We start from the raw sequence: 16,354 nt of genomic DNA, 5'->3' as shown, positions 1-16,354 counted from the left end.
TTTATTCCTATGTTTCCTTCCAAGAATTTTATAGTTCACTAGAGGCCTGGTGCATGAAATTTGTGCACGGGGGCGGGTGTCCCTCAGCCCGGCCTGCACCCTCTCGCAATATCCCTAGGACATCCCTCTCGCAATCCGGAACTGCTGGCTCCTAACCGCTCACCTGCCTGTTTGCCTGATCGCCCCTAACCCCTCTGCCTGCCTGCCTGATAGCCCCTAACTGCTCACCTGCCTGCCTGATCACCCCTAACCGCCTCTGCCTCAGCCACCGCTGCAGCAGCAAAGGATGTCCAGAGTGACGTCTGGAAGGTTGTTCAGCTGTCTGGTTTAATTAGCATATTATGCTTTTATTATTAGAGATGCTTTTACTTCTAGGTCTGTGATCCATATGTTATTTTTTGTGCATGGAATAATATAGGAAATTTAATTTCATTCTAATTCATGTGGTTATCCAGTTGTTATAAAAACTATTATTTACCTGTTGAATTGTCTTGTCATCCTAGTCAAAAATCAACTGACCATAACTGTAAGGGTTTATTTCTGAATTTTAAATTCTATTCCATTGATCTGTATATCCTTACCCTAGTAGAATGCAGTATTAACTGTAGCTTTAGTAGTAAATTTCAAAATTGGGAAAAGTCCTTCAACTTTTTCTTTTTCTTTTTTTTTCCTTTTTAAATTTTTTTTATAGTTTAGATGCACTAATCTTTATATAATATATATATATATATATATATATATATATATATTTCAAAGAGTAAGGGAGAGGGAGAGAGAGATAGAAATATCAGTGATGAGAGAGAATCACTGATCGGCAGCCTCCTGCATACCCCACGCTGGGGATCGAGCCCACAACCCTGGCATGTACCCTTGACCAGAATCGAACCTGGGACCCTTTAGTCCACAGGCCGATGCTCTACCCACTGAACCAAACCAGCAAGGGCAACTTTGTTCTTTTTTTCAACATTGCATTATTTTAGTCTTGGTCTATTGCATTTCCATATGAGTTTTAGAATCAGCTTGGCAATGTCTGTTAAAAAAAATAGGCAGCTGGGATTTTGTTAGGTGTTGCATTGAATCTGTAAATCCATTTGAGGAGTAGTTCCATCTGAACAATATTAAGTCTTTAGAGCCATGAACAAGAGATGATTTTTCCATTTACTTAAGTCATTTTTATTTTTTTTCAATGATCTTTCATATCTTATGCTTTTTTTGTTAAATTTATTCTTATTTATTCTTTTTGTAATTATACTGTATTTGTAATTAGAATCTATTATATATGGATTTTCCCCTTACTGTTGTTTCAGATTGCACATTGCAAATATATAGGGATACAATGGATGTTTGTACACTGATCTTATCTCTCACAGCCTTAGCTGTACTTGTTTATTAACTCTTATAGAGTTTTTTTGTGTGTGGATTTCCCACCCCACTTCCTAACTCCATCTTTGCAATTGCTGATTCTAGAGAACTTATAAAGTACTGTGGTTTAAAAGAAAAACTTTCTTCATTTTCCAGGAGTTGTGGCTATAGGGTGTATCAATGAAGCTATAGATAAAGGAGATCCTTTAAAGACACTAGAAACTCTGCAGTTACCTTCAGTTAAGATTAGAGATGTGGACCCAGAGCATGCCCAGCACTACCAAGATGTTTTATACCACGCCAAATCACAGAAACTGAAGGTAAGTCTCAGTAAGTTCATTTCCTTCACATTTACAGACTAGATAAGGGAAAAGGTAGAAGGGAGGATTTTTTTTTTACCCATCTTTTCCTAAAGCTTATGAGCCTCTTTTTCCAGCAATTGCCTATGAATCAGAATGGAAGCAATAGCGCTGTCATTTCCAGGCGTCAAACAAGCCAGCTCCGGAGCTGATGACTGCTACCACTCTTTTCCTAAAAACTCAGTTGTGAGAGAGCTTTTGTTCAGAGTCCAAGTTCTTGGATATTTTCTGAGCACGTACTGTGTGCATAGTGCAGTATGTAGAATCTGGTACGGGAAAGGGGATCCAAGGAACACGTGACACCATTTGAATGTTCTGTGTCCTTATCCTCAATGCTGAAAAATTGATTGAGGCAGTGCGCATTCTCTGATAGAATAGTTAAATAATAGTAGAGACAGGCATGTGGCCAAGCGCCAAAATGAGGAGTGCATAGGGTGACTCAGAGGTGGTTGGGATTGTTGCGGATTAGAATCCTAAGAACAGTTGCAGTGGAAATGGAATAGAAGCTGTGCCTGAAAGGTAAGGAAGAGTTGGTTAGGTGGGTTGAAAGCAGAATGATTTAGGGAGGAACCAGCATGCTTCATTCTGGACATAGGACACTGACCTGGCCAGAGTCCCCATAAAAAGCAGACGGTTTATCTGCCTGTGGAGCTGGTACTGATATTATAAGAAGTCAGACAGACACTGGGCACTATTAGAAGGGTACTGGGCTGAGTGTTTAACCTGTCACCTGAGAGTGGGAGTGATCCTACCTGGGTGCTAGCCATTCATACCTTCCATGTCCCCATGTACTAGCCAACCCAAAAGAGGTGAGCATCTCCTCTATATGAGACTTTGGAACCAGGAACTGCCTTATCTGAGATGGGAAATACATCCTTGGTTAGAGCAAACATTTATTCATCACCTGATATTTGCTGGGCACGATACTAGTATCTAATATTCTCACATAATCCTCACAACAGCTCTCTGAACTATCGTTATCATCATCTTATAGATAATGAAGCTACGACCAAGTTGTCCAATGTTACCCCCAAAAAGTAATTATTTCTGGAACTATGCCCCAGTCTGTGTGACTCAGAAACATATATTAAGGCAGATAGAAAAGGATGTTTATTGCAGCATTGTTTGTAATAGCAGAAGACAAAAAAAACCCTAAAATGTCCATCAGGAGGGGCTGGTTAAATTGCAGAGTATCCATACAGTGAAATACACAGAAAAGAATGAACGGTTCTATATTGGACAATATTTAATATGTGTGCTAAGTGTTTGTATGCTTCCACATACACACACAAATGGCATACACACCCATATATATGTGGGCTTATATGTGCGTAGAATATTTCTGAAAGAAGACACCATCTGGAAGGTGAACCAGATAGAAAGTTTGATACTTCTTTTTCTCTCTTCTTGTACTATTTGGACTTTTTTTTTAAATATATTTTATTGATTTTTCACAGAGAGGAAGGGAGAGAGATAGAGCTAGAAACATCGATGAGAGAGAAACATCGATCAGCTGCCTCCTGCACATCCCCCACCGGGGATGTGCCCGCAACCCAGGTACATGCCCTTGACCGGAATCGAACCCGGGACCTCTCAGTCCGCAGGCTGACGCTCTATCCACTGAGCCAAACCGGTTTCGGCGTACTATTTGGACTTTTAAGTGTTTTTCAGAGTGCATGTATTACTTACTCAATGTTTCTAAACTTTCAAAATACAAGGTAAACAACTCACGAAGGGCCAGTTCCCCCAGGAACTTAGTCTAGTTTCTAGAACAGGACTGCTCCAGTTCAGATGTTCCCTTCAAAGTAACTAACTTTGTCTCAAAGCGTTAGAAATATTTTGGCATCATGTAGTCTCCAGCAGCATACAGAAGTGGTTGCCTCTGGAAGAGCACTGAGTGACTAGAGAAAAGGAGGAAATATTGCCTAATCTTTTAAACTTTGTACTGTGTATTACCTGTGCCAAATAAATCTTTAATCAATAAAAATTCACTAAAAGTAGAAAAAATAAAACAGTGTAAATCCTGTTCACTCCTCATTAAAGGTGAAGAAAACTGTTCCCTAGGGTGGGGGCCTTCTGTGCTGTTTGCCCTCTGATTGGCACGGCGGTGACAGGGCTTACCCCTACCTACGCTGTACGGTGCCCTTACGCGGATCTTCATTTGAGCCTCAGAGCAACTGTGGGGGGTGGGTGCTCTCTCACCTGATGTGAATGAACCTGAGGCTTGGGTTTAATGCCAGGCCAGGGAATGAGAGAATGAGACTCAGATCCAAGCCTTGTGTTCCCACATCTCAGGGGAGGAGAATAGACCTGTCAACCAGGAAGGGGAGCTGCCACCTGCTGTTGCCACTGATGTAGCTGTGGCCCTGGCACAGGGCACACTTACCGGCATCTTAAGATAAAAGTTGTTTGCTTTGGACACAAGGCACCATTCAAATCTTGGTTTTGCCAAAAATTAGGGATTTTAGTCAAGTCACCAAAATTCTCTATGCTTCAGTCTACACATGTAGTACCTATCTTACAGGGTTATAAGGTAATGGCCTGCCCGCAGCCACTTGGGGGTTTTTCCTTGAGGTGAGCCTGACTCCACAAACATTTCATAGTGTTTCATAGGCAGGCGGTGGAGGTCCCCCCCAGAGCATCCCATTGTGAAGGTTCTGAATCAAGGCAGAACCACATAGCACCCTCCAGAGCACCCCAGAGCCTTCCCTGAGTGATCATGAGGTGCCAGCTCTCTGTTGGGCATCCTTCCTTAGTGTGAAAGCAGTGGCTTTAATAGTGTGATTAGAGCATTATATATAAGCCTAGAGAGCTGGGTTCTAGCTCAGGCATTAACGTACTCTGGCCAGCCCTGACCGGTTTGGCTCAGTGGATAAAGTGTCGGCCTGTGGACTGAAAGGTCCCAGGTTCGATTCCAGTCAAGGGCATGTACCTTGGTTGCGGGCACATCCCCAGTTGGTGGTGTGCAGGAGGCAGCTGATCGATGTTTCTCTCTCATTAATGCTTCAAACTCTCTTTTTTTAAAAATATATGTCTTTATTGATTTCAGAGAGGAAGGGAGAGGGAAATAGAGATAGAAGCATCAATGATGAGAATCATTGCTCAGCTGCCTCCTGCACACCCCCTACTGAGGACCTAGTCTGCAACCCAGGCATGTGCCCTTGGCTAGAATCGAACCCAGGACCCTTTAGTCTGCAGGCCAATGCTCTATCTATTGAGCCAAGCCAGCTAGACCTGCATTTCTCTTTTAAAACCTCTGTTGTTTTGATAGCTAGAAGTTTCCAGTTGTGTTTTATGGTGGTATTTCTGTGCCTTGCCTTCCCAAGGTCCAAACATGGAAAATAATAGAAGAAAATATATTACTTGTATTGTCAGTATAAAATAAAGCTTGTAAAATATATAGTGTTAAAGGTCTCAATGATAACATCTTCAAAGAATGGGTGCTGAGTTTTATCAAAGATAAGGGACAGTGATGTAAGTTGATGAGAATTACTTGGCCATATAAAATATCCTTATATGGTAAACATTACTTGGTCCTTGGTAATAGTATTTCAAGTACAACGTTGAGTAGGCACCAAATTCCTTTTGTCTCTTGGGGAAAGTCTGGGTAAAGGGCATGCTGGCATACACTTAGCAGAGAACACACTTTGTTCACCAGAGGCGGTGAATTTTGAGCTATTTTTAAATTAAAGGCTTTGCTTGAGAACATATGAATTATATCCCCACCAAAAGTTCTGTTTTGCTACGTGTAATTTATTGCATAAAAATTAAGTGTGCTTTTAACAAGTGAATATTGTTTCATGTTTTCCATGGATAAAACTGTATTGCATTTGATGACTTTATTTGCAAAAACTAGTTACATACATTTACCTTTTTGTATCTTGAGACTTATTGTAGATTTGTTTTTCTTGCTTGCTTTATTATTTACCTGATTTTTGTTCTTCACACAACTGCACACATGCTGTAAAGGGCCTTTATGGGCATGTGTGTGTGTGTGTTTTAACTTCAGTCCAATGAAATAGGAAACTCTTCACATTAAAAAGTATGCATTTTAAATTTTTTATTGTTTTGATGGTCACTACAAGTATATTGGTCAATGCATATTCTTACAGACTTGAAAACTCATGTCAGCAATATTTCATGCCCTTAACTACTGATATCCTACCTCCTGTCTAATCCCTTTACCTACAGGAAGATGCTGGGCATCTATATTTAAGCCACAAAAGTAATGGAGGCATTTTAAACTTCTATATGACTTTGAGTATATTCATAGCTTAGCTTCCTGATTTTTTTTTATATGTCCAACTAAAAATGGTGTTGCCCCTTGTCATACAGAATACCTTGCTTTCTCTGTTGGAATTTAATGGACTTTCATGCTACTAAATGCTTTGGGATTTTATTCTTTCATTCAGCCACATGACAATGTACTAGTAAAGTAGGAGCTGGGCCCCACAGACCCTGAAAAAACTTGAGCCTGGGGTTGCCATAAAAAGCACAAAGAAGGGACAGAACAAGCCCCTTCTCTCCTATACATGGTGCTTAAGTGTTTATGGAACTAATATTTGTATATAAATGAACTATATGCAAGTACTATAATAAAAATACAATAAAATGCTTTGAAAGTTCAGATTAGAAAAATGAACTTCTAGCTTGAGAATCAGGGAAGAATGGTCCTTTGGGGGCTTTAACAGATGGAACAAATTAAGGCAAATATGTTAGAAATAGCTTTCCAGTTAGAGACAAAGGCAAAAAGAGGAGAAATCACATCACAGCAAAGCAAGAAGCTTGGCTAATGTCTACATCACAGGCAAGGTTTACTGGGAAGTAAAATTAGAAAGTTAGCCCTGAATGCCAAACTAAAGATTAATCATTTATTCTAAAACAGTGGAGAGTCCATGGAGGTTTTCGAGCTGTTTGGTGTGTGTGTGTGTGTGTGTGTGTGTGTGTGTGTGTGTGTGTGTGTGTTGGTTAGACAATCATATTTTATGTAGTGCTCCCCATGATCTTTCCAAGTACCCCAACTGGCACCATACATAGTTATTGCAATATTATTGTCTATATTTCCTATGCTGTAGTTTACATCCCTGTGACCATTCTATAACTACCAACTTGTGGTTCTTAGTCCCTTCACCTCTTTCTTCCTGTGTCCCAATGCCCCCTTGCTCTGGCAACCACCAATTCTCTCTGTGTGTCTATGAGTCCATTTCAATTCTGTTCGTTTGCTTATTTTGTTCTTTAGATTCCACATACAAGTGAAATCATATGGTATTTGTCTTTCTCTGGCTTATTTCTCTGAGCATAATACCCTCTAGGTCCATGCTGGCCCAAATGGTATGATTTCATTATTTTATATGGCCAAGTAATACTCCATTGTATATATGTATCACAGTTTTTTTATCTGCTCATCTATTGAGGGGTACTTGGGTTGCTTTCATAGCTTGTTGGTCATAAATAATGCTGCAGTGAGCTTGGGGTGGGGGGAGGGTTGAGTGAGGTATTCAAACTGATATTTGAGGAAGAAAAATCTGGCAGTGGCCTGGTGAAGTGGAGGATAGGCTGGACAGGAAGAGAATGGTTGGAAGGCAAAGATGGGACTAATGGATCCTAGTAAGAGATATTACAAAGGTAGAATCAGCTAATGAGGCGGCCCCCAGCATGCAAGTGGAAGAAGGCAGAGGAATAAAAAATGACACCAGGTACCAAAAACTGAGATATTAGCTTCTCTCCATGCTGTATCATTTCCCTTGTCCCATTCTCCTTCAATTCATCTAGAGTAGAAAGCTCATAGAAGGAGGGAAGATAGAGCTATAAAGAGCTTAAAGTACCAGTCAGGTAAATGTATCCACTGCCATGAAGAGAGTGGTGATATCTTTTCTCCTACATTGATGTTCTTAAAATACTGATAGTGTTGTTTTTGAAGCACTATCTCTTAGGAGCTTCAAAAGGGAGCTAGAGAATGGAGCTCCTTGCACTTACGCACATGTGGTCCCAAGCATGTATGTTTTCACAGATAGCTTCCATTGTTCTCTAAGATGATTTCACTATTGTAAGATAAGCTGTGGAGTTATCTGTGATTTTTGACATGAGAAAATAAAGGAATGGATCTAAGCAACTATTCAGACTACCAAGGCACAAAGCTATGAGATAGATAAAGTATAAGCTGTCGGTGTTGTAGTAGTAGTTGGCATGGTGAATAATAAGTATAATATTGCTGGGAGCAAAGCAAATGGTAAAAATCACAAGAATGAGGAGACTCGTCTTAACATACCACAGCCACCTATGATCATATGCATTAAGCGTCCGAATGATGACTGTGTAGCAGTAGATAATGACCACAAATGGAATTAAGAATCCAAAGAATGCCAAGGAGATGAAGTAGTAGAGTTGGAAGAGTGATGAAGACTCGCATGCGTTGTGGACATCATGGCAGGTGGTGATGTCCCTGTGGACAAGATAATACTCTTGCTTCAGAATGAAAAATGGCAGCATGTACAAGAACACTGTTGCCCACACCAGTCCACATGTGATCAAGGCATAGGTGCGCCTGGGCAGCCCCCGGTAAGTAAAAGGATGGACAATGGCTAGGTAGCGGCTGATGCTGATGCAGGCGAGGATCAGAATGGAGCAGTACATGTTGCCATAAAAGATGACTGTGGTGGCCCGGCACATGACCTCTCCAAAGACCCAGTTGTTTCCGTTGAGATGGTAAGCTATTTTAAAGGGCAGCGTGGCACAGAAAAGGAAGTCTGCGGTGGCCAGGTTGATATAGAAGATGGTCGTACAGATGGATCTGGTCCTGAAGAAGAGCATCCACAAGGTCACAGCGTTGGCCGGCACGCCCACTGCAAACACCAGGATGTAGACGGCAGGTATCAGTTTGGTACTTAGGGAGCTGCTCAGATACCCCATCGTAGCATTATCCACATGGAGATTCGAAACACTTTCTTCAGGGCACTTTATCTTTACAGTTGTGCTTCCTGTCCAGCCGTCTATAGCAGAAAGGGGGATCTCTTCAAAAAAACTTGTGGGAGCTCCACGGAAGGTCCTAATAGATAATGTTGGCTCTGCCAAGTCATCTGCATCATTTTCCATACCTGTAATTGAAAAGAAGTATTAACTTATGATATTTTGCTGAGCCATATCTGTGATTCAGAAGACATAAAATGCACTGTGTGTAGGGTCATTTATATTTTTTATTTAAATATATTTTTATTGATTTCGGAGAGGAAGGGAGTGAAAGAGACAGAAACATCAACGATGAGAGAGAATCATTGATTAGCTGCATCCTGCACACCCCAAAAGGGGACCAAACCCACAACCCAGGCATGTGCCCTGACTGGGAATTGAACTGTGACCTCCTGATTCATAGGCCGACACTCAAACACTGAGCCAGATGGGTCATTTTTATTTTTAAAAAATCACTGTAGATCAGGCAATCAAAGGTTTATCATATGCCTAGCACCATGCTAGCCAATGTGGGAGCAAAAAGTAGATGTAAGGAATTTATAATATTCTTAGAGGAAGCGAAATAGCACATCAGACCATTATAGAGCAATGTCATATAATTATAAACTGTATAAGCATTTAGTCAGTAGTTGACAGTTGTTTGAGTAAAATGTCAATGAAAAGATGAATGTAAACAAAGATAAGCAAGGTTCATAAAGAGATGGAATTTAATAGAGGCATAAGCTTCTATAGATTATGAATGGGCAGAGGCATAGTATGGGCTGTCATGGGATCTAGGAATGTCAGATAAGTTAATTCAGCAAATGTTTATTGCCTATTTTACTACATAAAGTTTTAAATAAACTCTCTCCCTGTCTTCAACTCTCAGACAAGTGAGAAAGGTTATACAAAAATGCACTGTCTTATACTAATAAAGTTCATCTGAGAGATGAAGTTGAAAGATTAGGTTACAGCCAAATCTCTGAAGGGCCCCTAAACTGTCCTAAGGAATCATGTGCCCATTGATAGATGCTGGAATTGTACACATAAAAAAATTATGAACAGAGGGCTGACCATTGTAGTAGACAGCATAGTGGCACCCCAAAGATTCCACCTGCTGATGCCTGGAGCCTGTGAATGTGTTACCTCACATGGAAAAGGGACTGCAGGTGTGATTAAGGATCTTGAGATGGAGAGGTATCCTGAATTGTCCGGGTGGCCCAATCTATACTAATAAAAGGGTAATATGCTAATTAGACCGGGTCGACCGGCCATCTTCTGGACATCTGACTTCCTTCTGGACAAAGCCATGGTGGTGGGGGCTGAGGCAGAGGCAGTTAGGGGCAATCAGGTCAGCAGGGGAGGGCAGTTGGGGGCAAGATCAGGTCGGCAGGGGGTTAGGGGCAATCAGGCAGGCAGGCAGAGGGGTTAGGGGCAATCAGGCAGGCAGGCAGAGAGGTTTGGGCAATCAGGCAGGCAGGCAGAGGCAGTTAGGCGTGATCAGGCAGGCAGGCAGGTGAGCGGTTAGGAGCCAGCGGTCCCAGATTGCGAGAGGGATGTCCGACTGCCACTTTAGGCCCAAACAGGGATCGGGCCTAACCTGGCAGTCGGACATCCCCCAAGGAGTCCCTGATTGGAGAGGGTGCAGGCTGGGCTGAGGGACCCCCCACCCCCACCCCGTGCATGAATTTTGTGCACCGGGCCACTAGAGTAATCATAAGAGTCCTTAAAATAAGGAGGCAAGAGAGTCAAAGTCAGAGCAAGATATTTGAAGATGCTATGCTTCTGGCTTTGAAGATGGAAGGAATCATGAACCAAGGAATGCAAGCAGCTTCTAGAAAAAGGCAAGAAAACAGATTCTCTTCTAGAGCCTTCAGAATGAACAACTTGACTTTAGGACTTGTGACCTCCAGAAATATAAGATAATGTTTTATTTAAACCACTGATTTATGATAATTTGTTATAGAAGCAATAGGAAACTAACATAACCATGATTCTACTTGTGTTTGACAAGACCTTGGTGACAGTGTAGAGAAGAACTGAAAATGAAAAGATAAGAAATTGGAAGCAACAGGGGCAGTTTCAGAGTCTAGTGTCATCATTTAACCTCAGGATGGTGAGTTACAGAACTAGAGCAGTGGCAGTGGACAGGGGAAGATGAACACACGAGACTGTGATGGAGACTCAATGGGACTTGGCATCTATTGGGTACGGAGTCGGTGGGGGAGAGGCAGGAGGCAAAAATGACTTGGAGGAGGATGCTCCAAAGGAAAGGGGAGAACATAAAGAGAAGCAAAGATCTCGGTGTTGAGTATTCCTGAGTTTGGGTTGCTGCTGGGATATTAGAGTGTAAACTGTCCTAGAACAGGCAGAAAGCCTTAGGTGTGGAGTCCTAAATTTCAAGAATCTAAATGATAAGTACAGACTTTTTAGTCCGCATAGAGGCTGTGGTTTAATTTAGTAGGAGTGGCTGAACAGCCTAGTGAGAGATGTGAGAAGAAAAAAAAGATTCAAATGTCAGATTTTTAAGGGGACAGGAGACAAAGGAAGAAAAATCAAGATGAAATCGATATGATGATCTGAAAGTTGGAAATGGGGGGGGAAAGAGCATAAAAACACGACCACATACTATAAATATTTGGCATTACATGTCCTGTTGATATTACTAATCCTAATTCTTGAAAGTGCAGTTTCAAAAACAGAATAAACCTCAATACTCAGAACTGTTTATCATTAAAGAAGTTTTCCATAAATTAATCTTTGACATGGATAGAAAGTAGATCCTCTCAAATTTGTTACCCGAGGCAAACTTTTATGCTGAATTTAAACTTCATACTTGCCAATTTTACAATGCTATTTCTCTGCCAGTTCCTTTTCACATGACCTCTGAATTCCTATGTGTTGAATACTTGAGGTTAGTGTTCAGTAACCTGGTTCTCATCCTGCTTTCACCTCTACCATTCGCCCCAGGTGAAATTGAAGCCTTCCTCATAATCCTGAGATTGCACAAACGGAATTAATTCGGTGTGTCACAAAAAGGGAGAATTTTTTCTGAACCTACGGGGGCAGGGAGGTGGTCGGGTGCTATGTAGGGGAGAGTAGATTAAAGAAAAGAAAGAAAAATCTGAGAAGTGGCAGTGGTTTGTGCCTGTTGAGAGGTGAACTGTGAGGCAGGTTGAGGCACGTGGTGTGACACTTGAGTTTAGTCACACACACCCTGTTGCTCAGCTTGCATTTCAGAAAATTTCTGTGCCTGACAATCCCCCAAATAGAAGTGCCTTCCCAGATAAGCGTGGAGCTGGTAAGTGGTGGCTGAAGAATACGTCGAACGGGTTGTTTGCCTTCGGGATCTGATAAGAGAGCTTTTGGAACCAAGTGTTGGTCAGTTTTCAGAAAATTCCTGTGATTGAGCAAGACATCAGGCCAAAAACATGCTCAACACTGACTCTGAAAGTCTGGATTCCATTTTCCACGAGAATGTCAGCTGATCTGATTCAGCTTGAGCAAGTCTTACGTGGTTTTCCTTAAGAACGGTACTCACTGTGAAAACAAATTTTAATTGATTTTAGAGTGAAAGAGGGAAAGAGATTGATCTGTTTATTCCACTTGTTGATGTATTCATTGGTTGATTCTTGCACGTGCCCCGACTGGGGATCGAACCCCCAACCTTGACATATATTGGGAGGACGTTCTAACCAACTGAGCTACTCAGCCAGGGCCAAATTTTATTTTTTTAATTTGCTGAATTCTTTATACAGGTTTCCATTTAACAAAATGATTCTAAAATGTTTGCCAACCCGGGAAAAGGCCTGAAAGAGGCACTGGTCCAAAGGGAGTGGACTTGAGTCACGTCGCATTTCTCCCCCACCCGATTGAAGAAAGTCAACTCCCTGCCTTTTACTTTGTCACATTTGAATTCTTCCCCCCTTTTCACTTCCTCCAAACCCCACCAGCAACTTGAAGGAACCTCCACAAGCCTCATTTCTCTTATGATTCCGCTGCATTTTGGTTCATCCACTCCTAGAAAGAGCATTCACTGAATCCTATTCATAAACCCCACATCTGCTACCATCCACTAATTCTCTTAGGGTTCTCCTACAACCACCTCAGTGATTCCAGCTGTGAATGTTAGCAGCATTCCTTAATAGAGGTCTGGGGTTTTTATTTAATTTTGGGGTTTCCCCCTCTCATTGTTGTTTCTCTGCCCAGCTCTCCTGTTCCTAACAATGTTGACTATATTGTGACCTAATGGTAAGAGTTGCAGATGCAGATGTACCCTGAACTGGTGTTGAATAAAATAGAAAAACGTTAAGAGTTAAGTAATAGTATTAGGGAAATTTCATTTCTAAAATTTAAAAATCATATATGAGGGCAGGGAAAACTATATAACTCTCTGATACACTGAAAGTAAAAAATGGTATATTATTAAGAAACACTAATTTATTAGCCTTGTTGATTATTGAAAGCAGACCACTTGATCTCTGAGAATATTCTTTTTTCCCCCTTTATGCTTCACCAGAAAGTAGAAACATAGGATTTTTTTTTAAAGTGCTATCTTTGCTGAATCAGAGGAAATGCTTAGAAAATCAAAAACTTCTCACAAAGAAAATTCACTATTGAATTAATTGTAGAGACCAGCCCTCCCCTCCCCACCCCCCCGGACCCCATAAGAAAAGGGCTTACCGCTTTGACAGAATGTGGGTGACAGAAGCATGGCTCCAGCAGCTGCAAAGATGAGAGCTTTCATTTTGACCACCTGTGTCCTGTTTCCCAAATGTTATCAGATGGATAAAATTAGGGAGCACGGTTTCACCCCAATTCCATGTGGGTAACAGCAAACGGGAGCTGTGCTCTGTGAAGCTGCTGCTGTGCTCTGCAGGCAGGAAACGCCAGTCCCAGGACCTCTTCAGGGAAGGGGTGTGACAGCACTCAGGTTTCAGTGCCTATGACTCAGAGGGAGCCCTGGGGCACGTGACACTTAACTCTCACCCACCCCTAGTAGTCCATTCTGCATGGGTGCTGTAAACCCCTCCCACATGCTTATGTGCATTGAAGGAATGCAGAGCGTGTACAGCCCTTTACAGAAGTAAGAGGAAAATACAGCCGACCAGCAGTTAGGTCTCACGCTGTCCCCTGTCTCCTTTTATCCATTTTAAAAATGGGTTTCCATCGCTTCTCAGCCTTTTGGCTAAGATCAAGTGTAGTATCCGTTCTTACCAGTTTAAAAATGGGTTTCCAGAGTGCGATTTCTACTTAATGATTAGCTTTTAGAAATCATCCTTTTCTTTATCGTCCCAGCTATCTCAAATCTTAATTCTGAAACTCATTATATAATTACAAATTAAATACATTATGGAGAGCAAACATTTTTTTATGAAGTTAAAATTGATGAAGTGCCAATTACTCTGAAAATTCTTCATCAATTTAACAATGACCCAAAAGTGTCATCAGTGGTTGGCCAGAACTTTTGCCATAGCTCATCATATTCAGTAGGGTCAGATAATGTGTGTGTGTGTGGGGGGGGGGGTGTCAAAGTAAGGGGGTAAAACCACACTATTTGATTAAACACAAATCATAATACATTGAAATGCAGAGGACTCCCTTTATTCCATGGGTGTTGGTGAGCAGGTCTACAATAGGCTTTGATTTTTTTTTAAATTGTCATGAAATATACATAATATAAAATTTACCATCTTAACTATTATTTGTGTTATCACATTAAATTTAACACCACTCAGTAGTCACATTGTTGTGTAACATAGAAGCTTTTATGAGTAGTTATATTCTGAAGGATATGATTTCATATTTAGAAAAAATACTGCCTTATAACAGATTTTTTCTATAATTAACAAAACTTAAGGTTAAATGCTAAGCCAGGCAACCCAACAGCCTATTGCCTATAAAATGCAGCAAGAATCAGAAAAATGCAAATTTCACATGAAACTTAAAGGCTTAAGGGATAAGCTAAGAAGGAATTGATCTGCACAAACTTTTCACACCTTGATAAATTTCACCCCACCAAGTTTTGCAATCAAAAATCAGTCTTTACATATCTCTATATGATTTCAGAAGTATATACGCATTTCGTAGTAGAAATCCCCAAGTGTGCTTTGTACAATTTTGTGTTCTCTATATATGTTACATAAAAGATCTTTTAAAAAATAATATTACCTCTGTGGAGGAGGAAAAAAAAGTCTTTAAGATTGGCTGGTGTGGCTCAGTGGTTGAGTATTGACCCATGAACAAGAAGGTCATGGTTTGCCCTAACCAGTTTGGCTCAGTGGATAGAGCATCTATCTGCCTGTGGACTGAAGGGTCCCAGGTTAGATTCTGGTCAAGGGCATGTACCTTGGTTGTGGGCACAGCCCCAGTAGGAGGTGTTCAGGAAGCAGCTGATCGATGTTTCTAACTCTCTATCCCTCTCCCTTCCTCTCTGTAAAAAAAAAAAAAAAAAAAAAAAAAAAGAAGGTCATGGTTCGATTCCGAGTTAGGGCACATGCCCGGGTTGTGGGCTCAATACCCAGTTGGGGGCGTGTGCAGGAGGCAGCCGATCAATGATTCTCTCTCATCATTGATGTTTCCCTCTCTCCCACTCCCTTACTCTCTCTGAAATCAATTTTTTTAAGTCAGTCTTTATAACATAAGATAACACACACTGAGATAGAATGCTATTTTATTGTAGAAATAATAACCAAAAGACCACAAAATATTGAGGAGAGAGTACTTTTTTTGTTTCAAATTTCCTAGGAGTCACCTAGGTTCAGGAATGTATGCAGATGGCCTAGTTTCTGTTCACTTGTCTTAATCTATTTGTTACTCATATGCTGAACCTGGCTGTTTAGCTGAAGGTGGAGCCATGGCCATCTTGTAAATACAATAATTCCAATCTTCTACAGAGCTATTAAAAAGAGGATGTTCCGTTGGTAGGATTTGGTTTTCACTCTTGGTTTTGCATGTAACTCTAGCAACCTTTATTTCAAGAAGACATGATTTAAACTGTTGGCTTGAATTCATTTGATTTGCAGAGTCTCTCTTCTGTTTAGCTTTTAAAACAAATACCATCAGCTTTGAAGTGGGATTATAACTTCCTTTTCATCTGGGTAAAAGTTTGTATGGTTTGTCTGTTACACTGATAAGTTATGAAGGAATTTGGTAAATACCCACACAAAAAACCTGAGACATACTTCAATGAACTTGTATGGAGCTTTGTTTTGAGGCTGTACCTTATAGGTTCCCTTTGGTCTTAGAAACAGAAAAAAAAAAAAGCTCTTGTTCCCCTGTCTCTTTATTCCTCCTCTAGTCTTCAACTTGCCATCGTACTTCCTGTTTGAATCTTCCCCATTCATTCTGCCAAGAAATGGGAAATCTTACTAACAGCTGAGGGTTCCCATATGGCAGATCCAGCTAGAGAGGATTGGGGAAGCAGGCGCCAGGCCTTCCTCGGCAGTCTCCGTTAGCCCAGATGCTGCAGGATTGAAATAAAAGATGGTGTTTCATTTTCAGAACCCCTTCCACCTACATTATCTCATGTTCGTGTCTGAGAGAAGCAGGGTTGAAGCCTGCCAGAGGAGCTGGTAAATGTTATTTCTCCTTCCTGCTTCTCGCCATCTTGAGTCCTGATTCATGAAGCTGGTTCTCCACGGCTCCAATGAGCTGCCTTCTCTCCATCACAGCCTTGCTTCAGGATT

At 41.2% G+C, this 16,354-nt stretch overlaps 2 protein-coding genes and 1 pseudogene across 2 annotated transcripts in view; 2 read left to right on the top strand and 1 right to left on the bottom strand.

Moving 5' to 3' along the window:
- Window positions 1-16,354, top strand: part of IQGAP2 (IQ motif containing GTPase activating protein 2) — a 269,990-nt gene that overhangs the window by 187,011 nt on the left and 66,625 nt on the right. The window contains exon 13 of the mRNA XM_059694287.1: window positions 1,519-1,682. Within this exon, the coding sequence (XP_059550270.1) occupies window positions 1,519-1,682 (164 nt within the window). The remainder of the gene's footprint in view (window positions 1-1,518; window positions 1,683-16,354) is intronic.
- F2RL2 (coagulation factor II thrombin receptor like 2) lies at window positions 5,767-13,581 on the bottom strand. Its single transcript, XM_059694288.1, has 2 exons — window positions 13,350-13,581; window positions 5,767-8,815 (listed from the first exon to the last, which is right to left on the bottom strand). Exons 1-2 carry the CDS (start codon window positions 13,411-13,413, stop codon window positions 7,749-7,751), a joined length of 1,131 nt encoding a protein of 376 aa, XP_059550271.1. The 5' UTR covers window positions 13,414-13,581; the 3' UTR covers window positions 5,767-7,748.
- LOC132234029 (U2 spliceosomal RNA) lies at window positions 13,835-13,949 on the top strand (annotated as a pseudogene).

The sequence above is a fragment of the Myotis daubentonii genome, chromosome 4, assembly GCF_963259705.1.
Source record: "Myotis daubentonii chromosome 4, mMyoDau2.1, whole genome shotgun sequence".
NCBI lineage: Eukaryota > Metazoa > Chordata > Mammalia > Chiroptera > Vespertilionidae > Myotis > Myotis daubentonii.
This window is presented reverse-complemented; position numbering and strand designations above follow the sequence as displayed.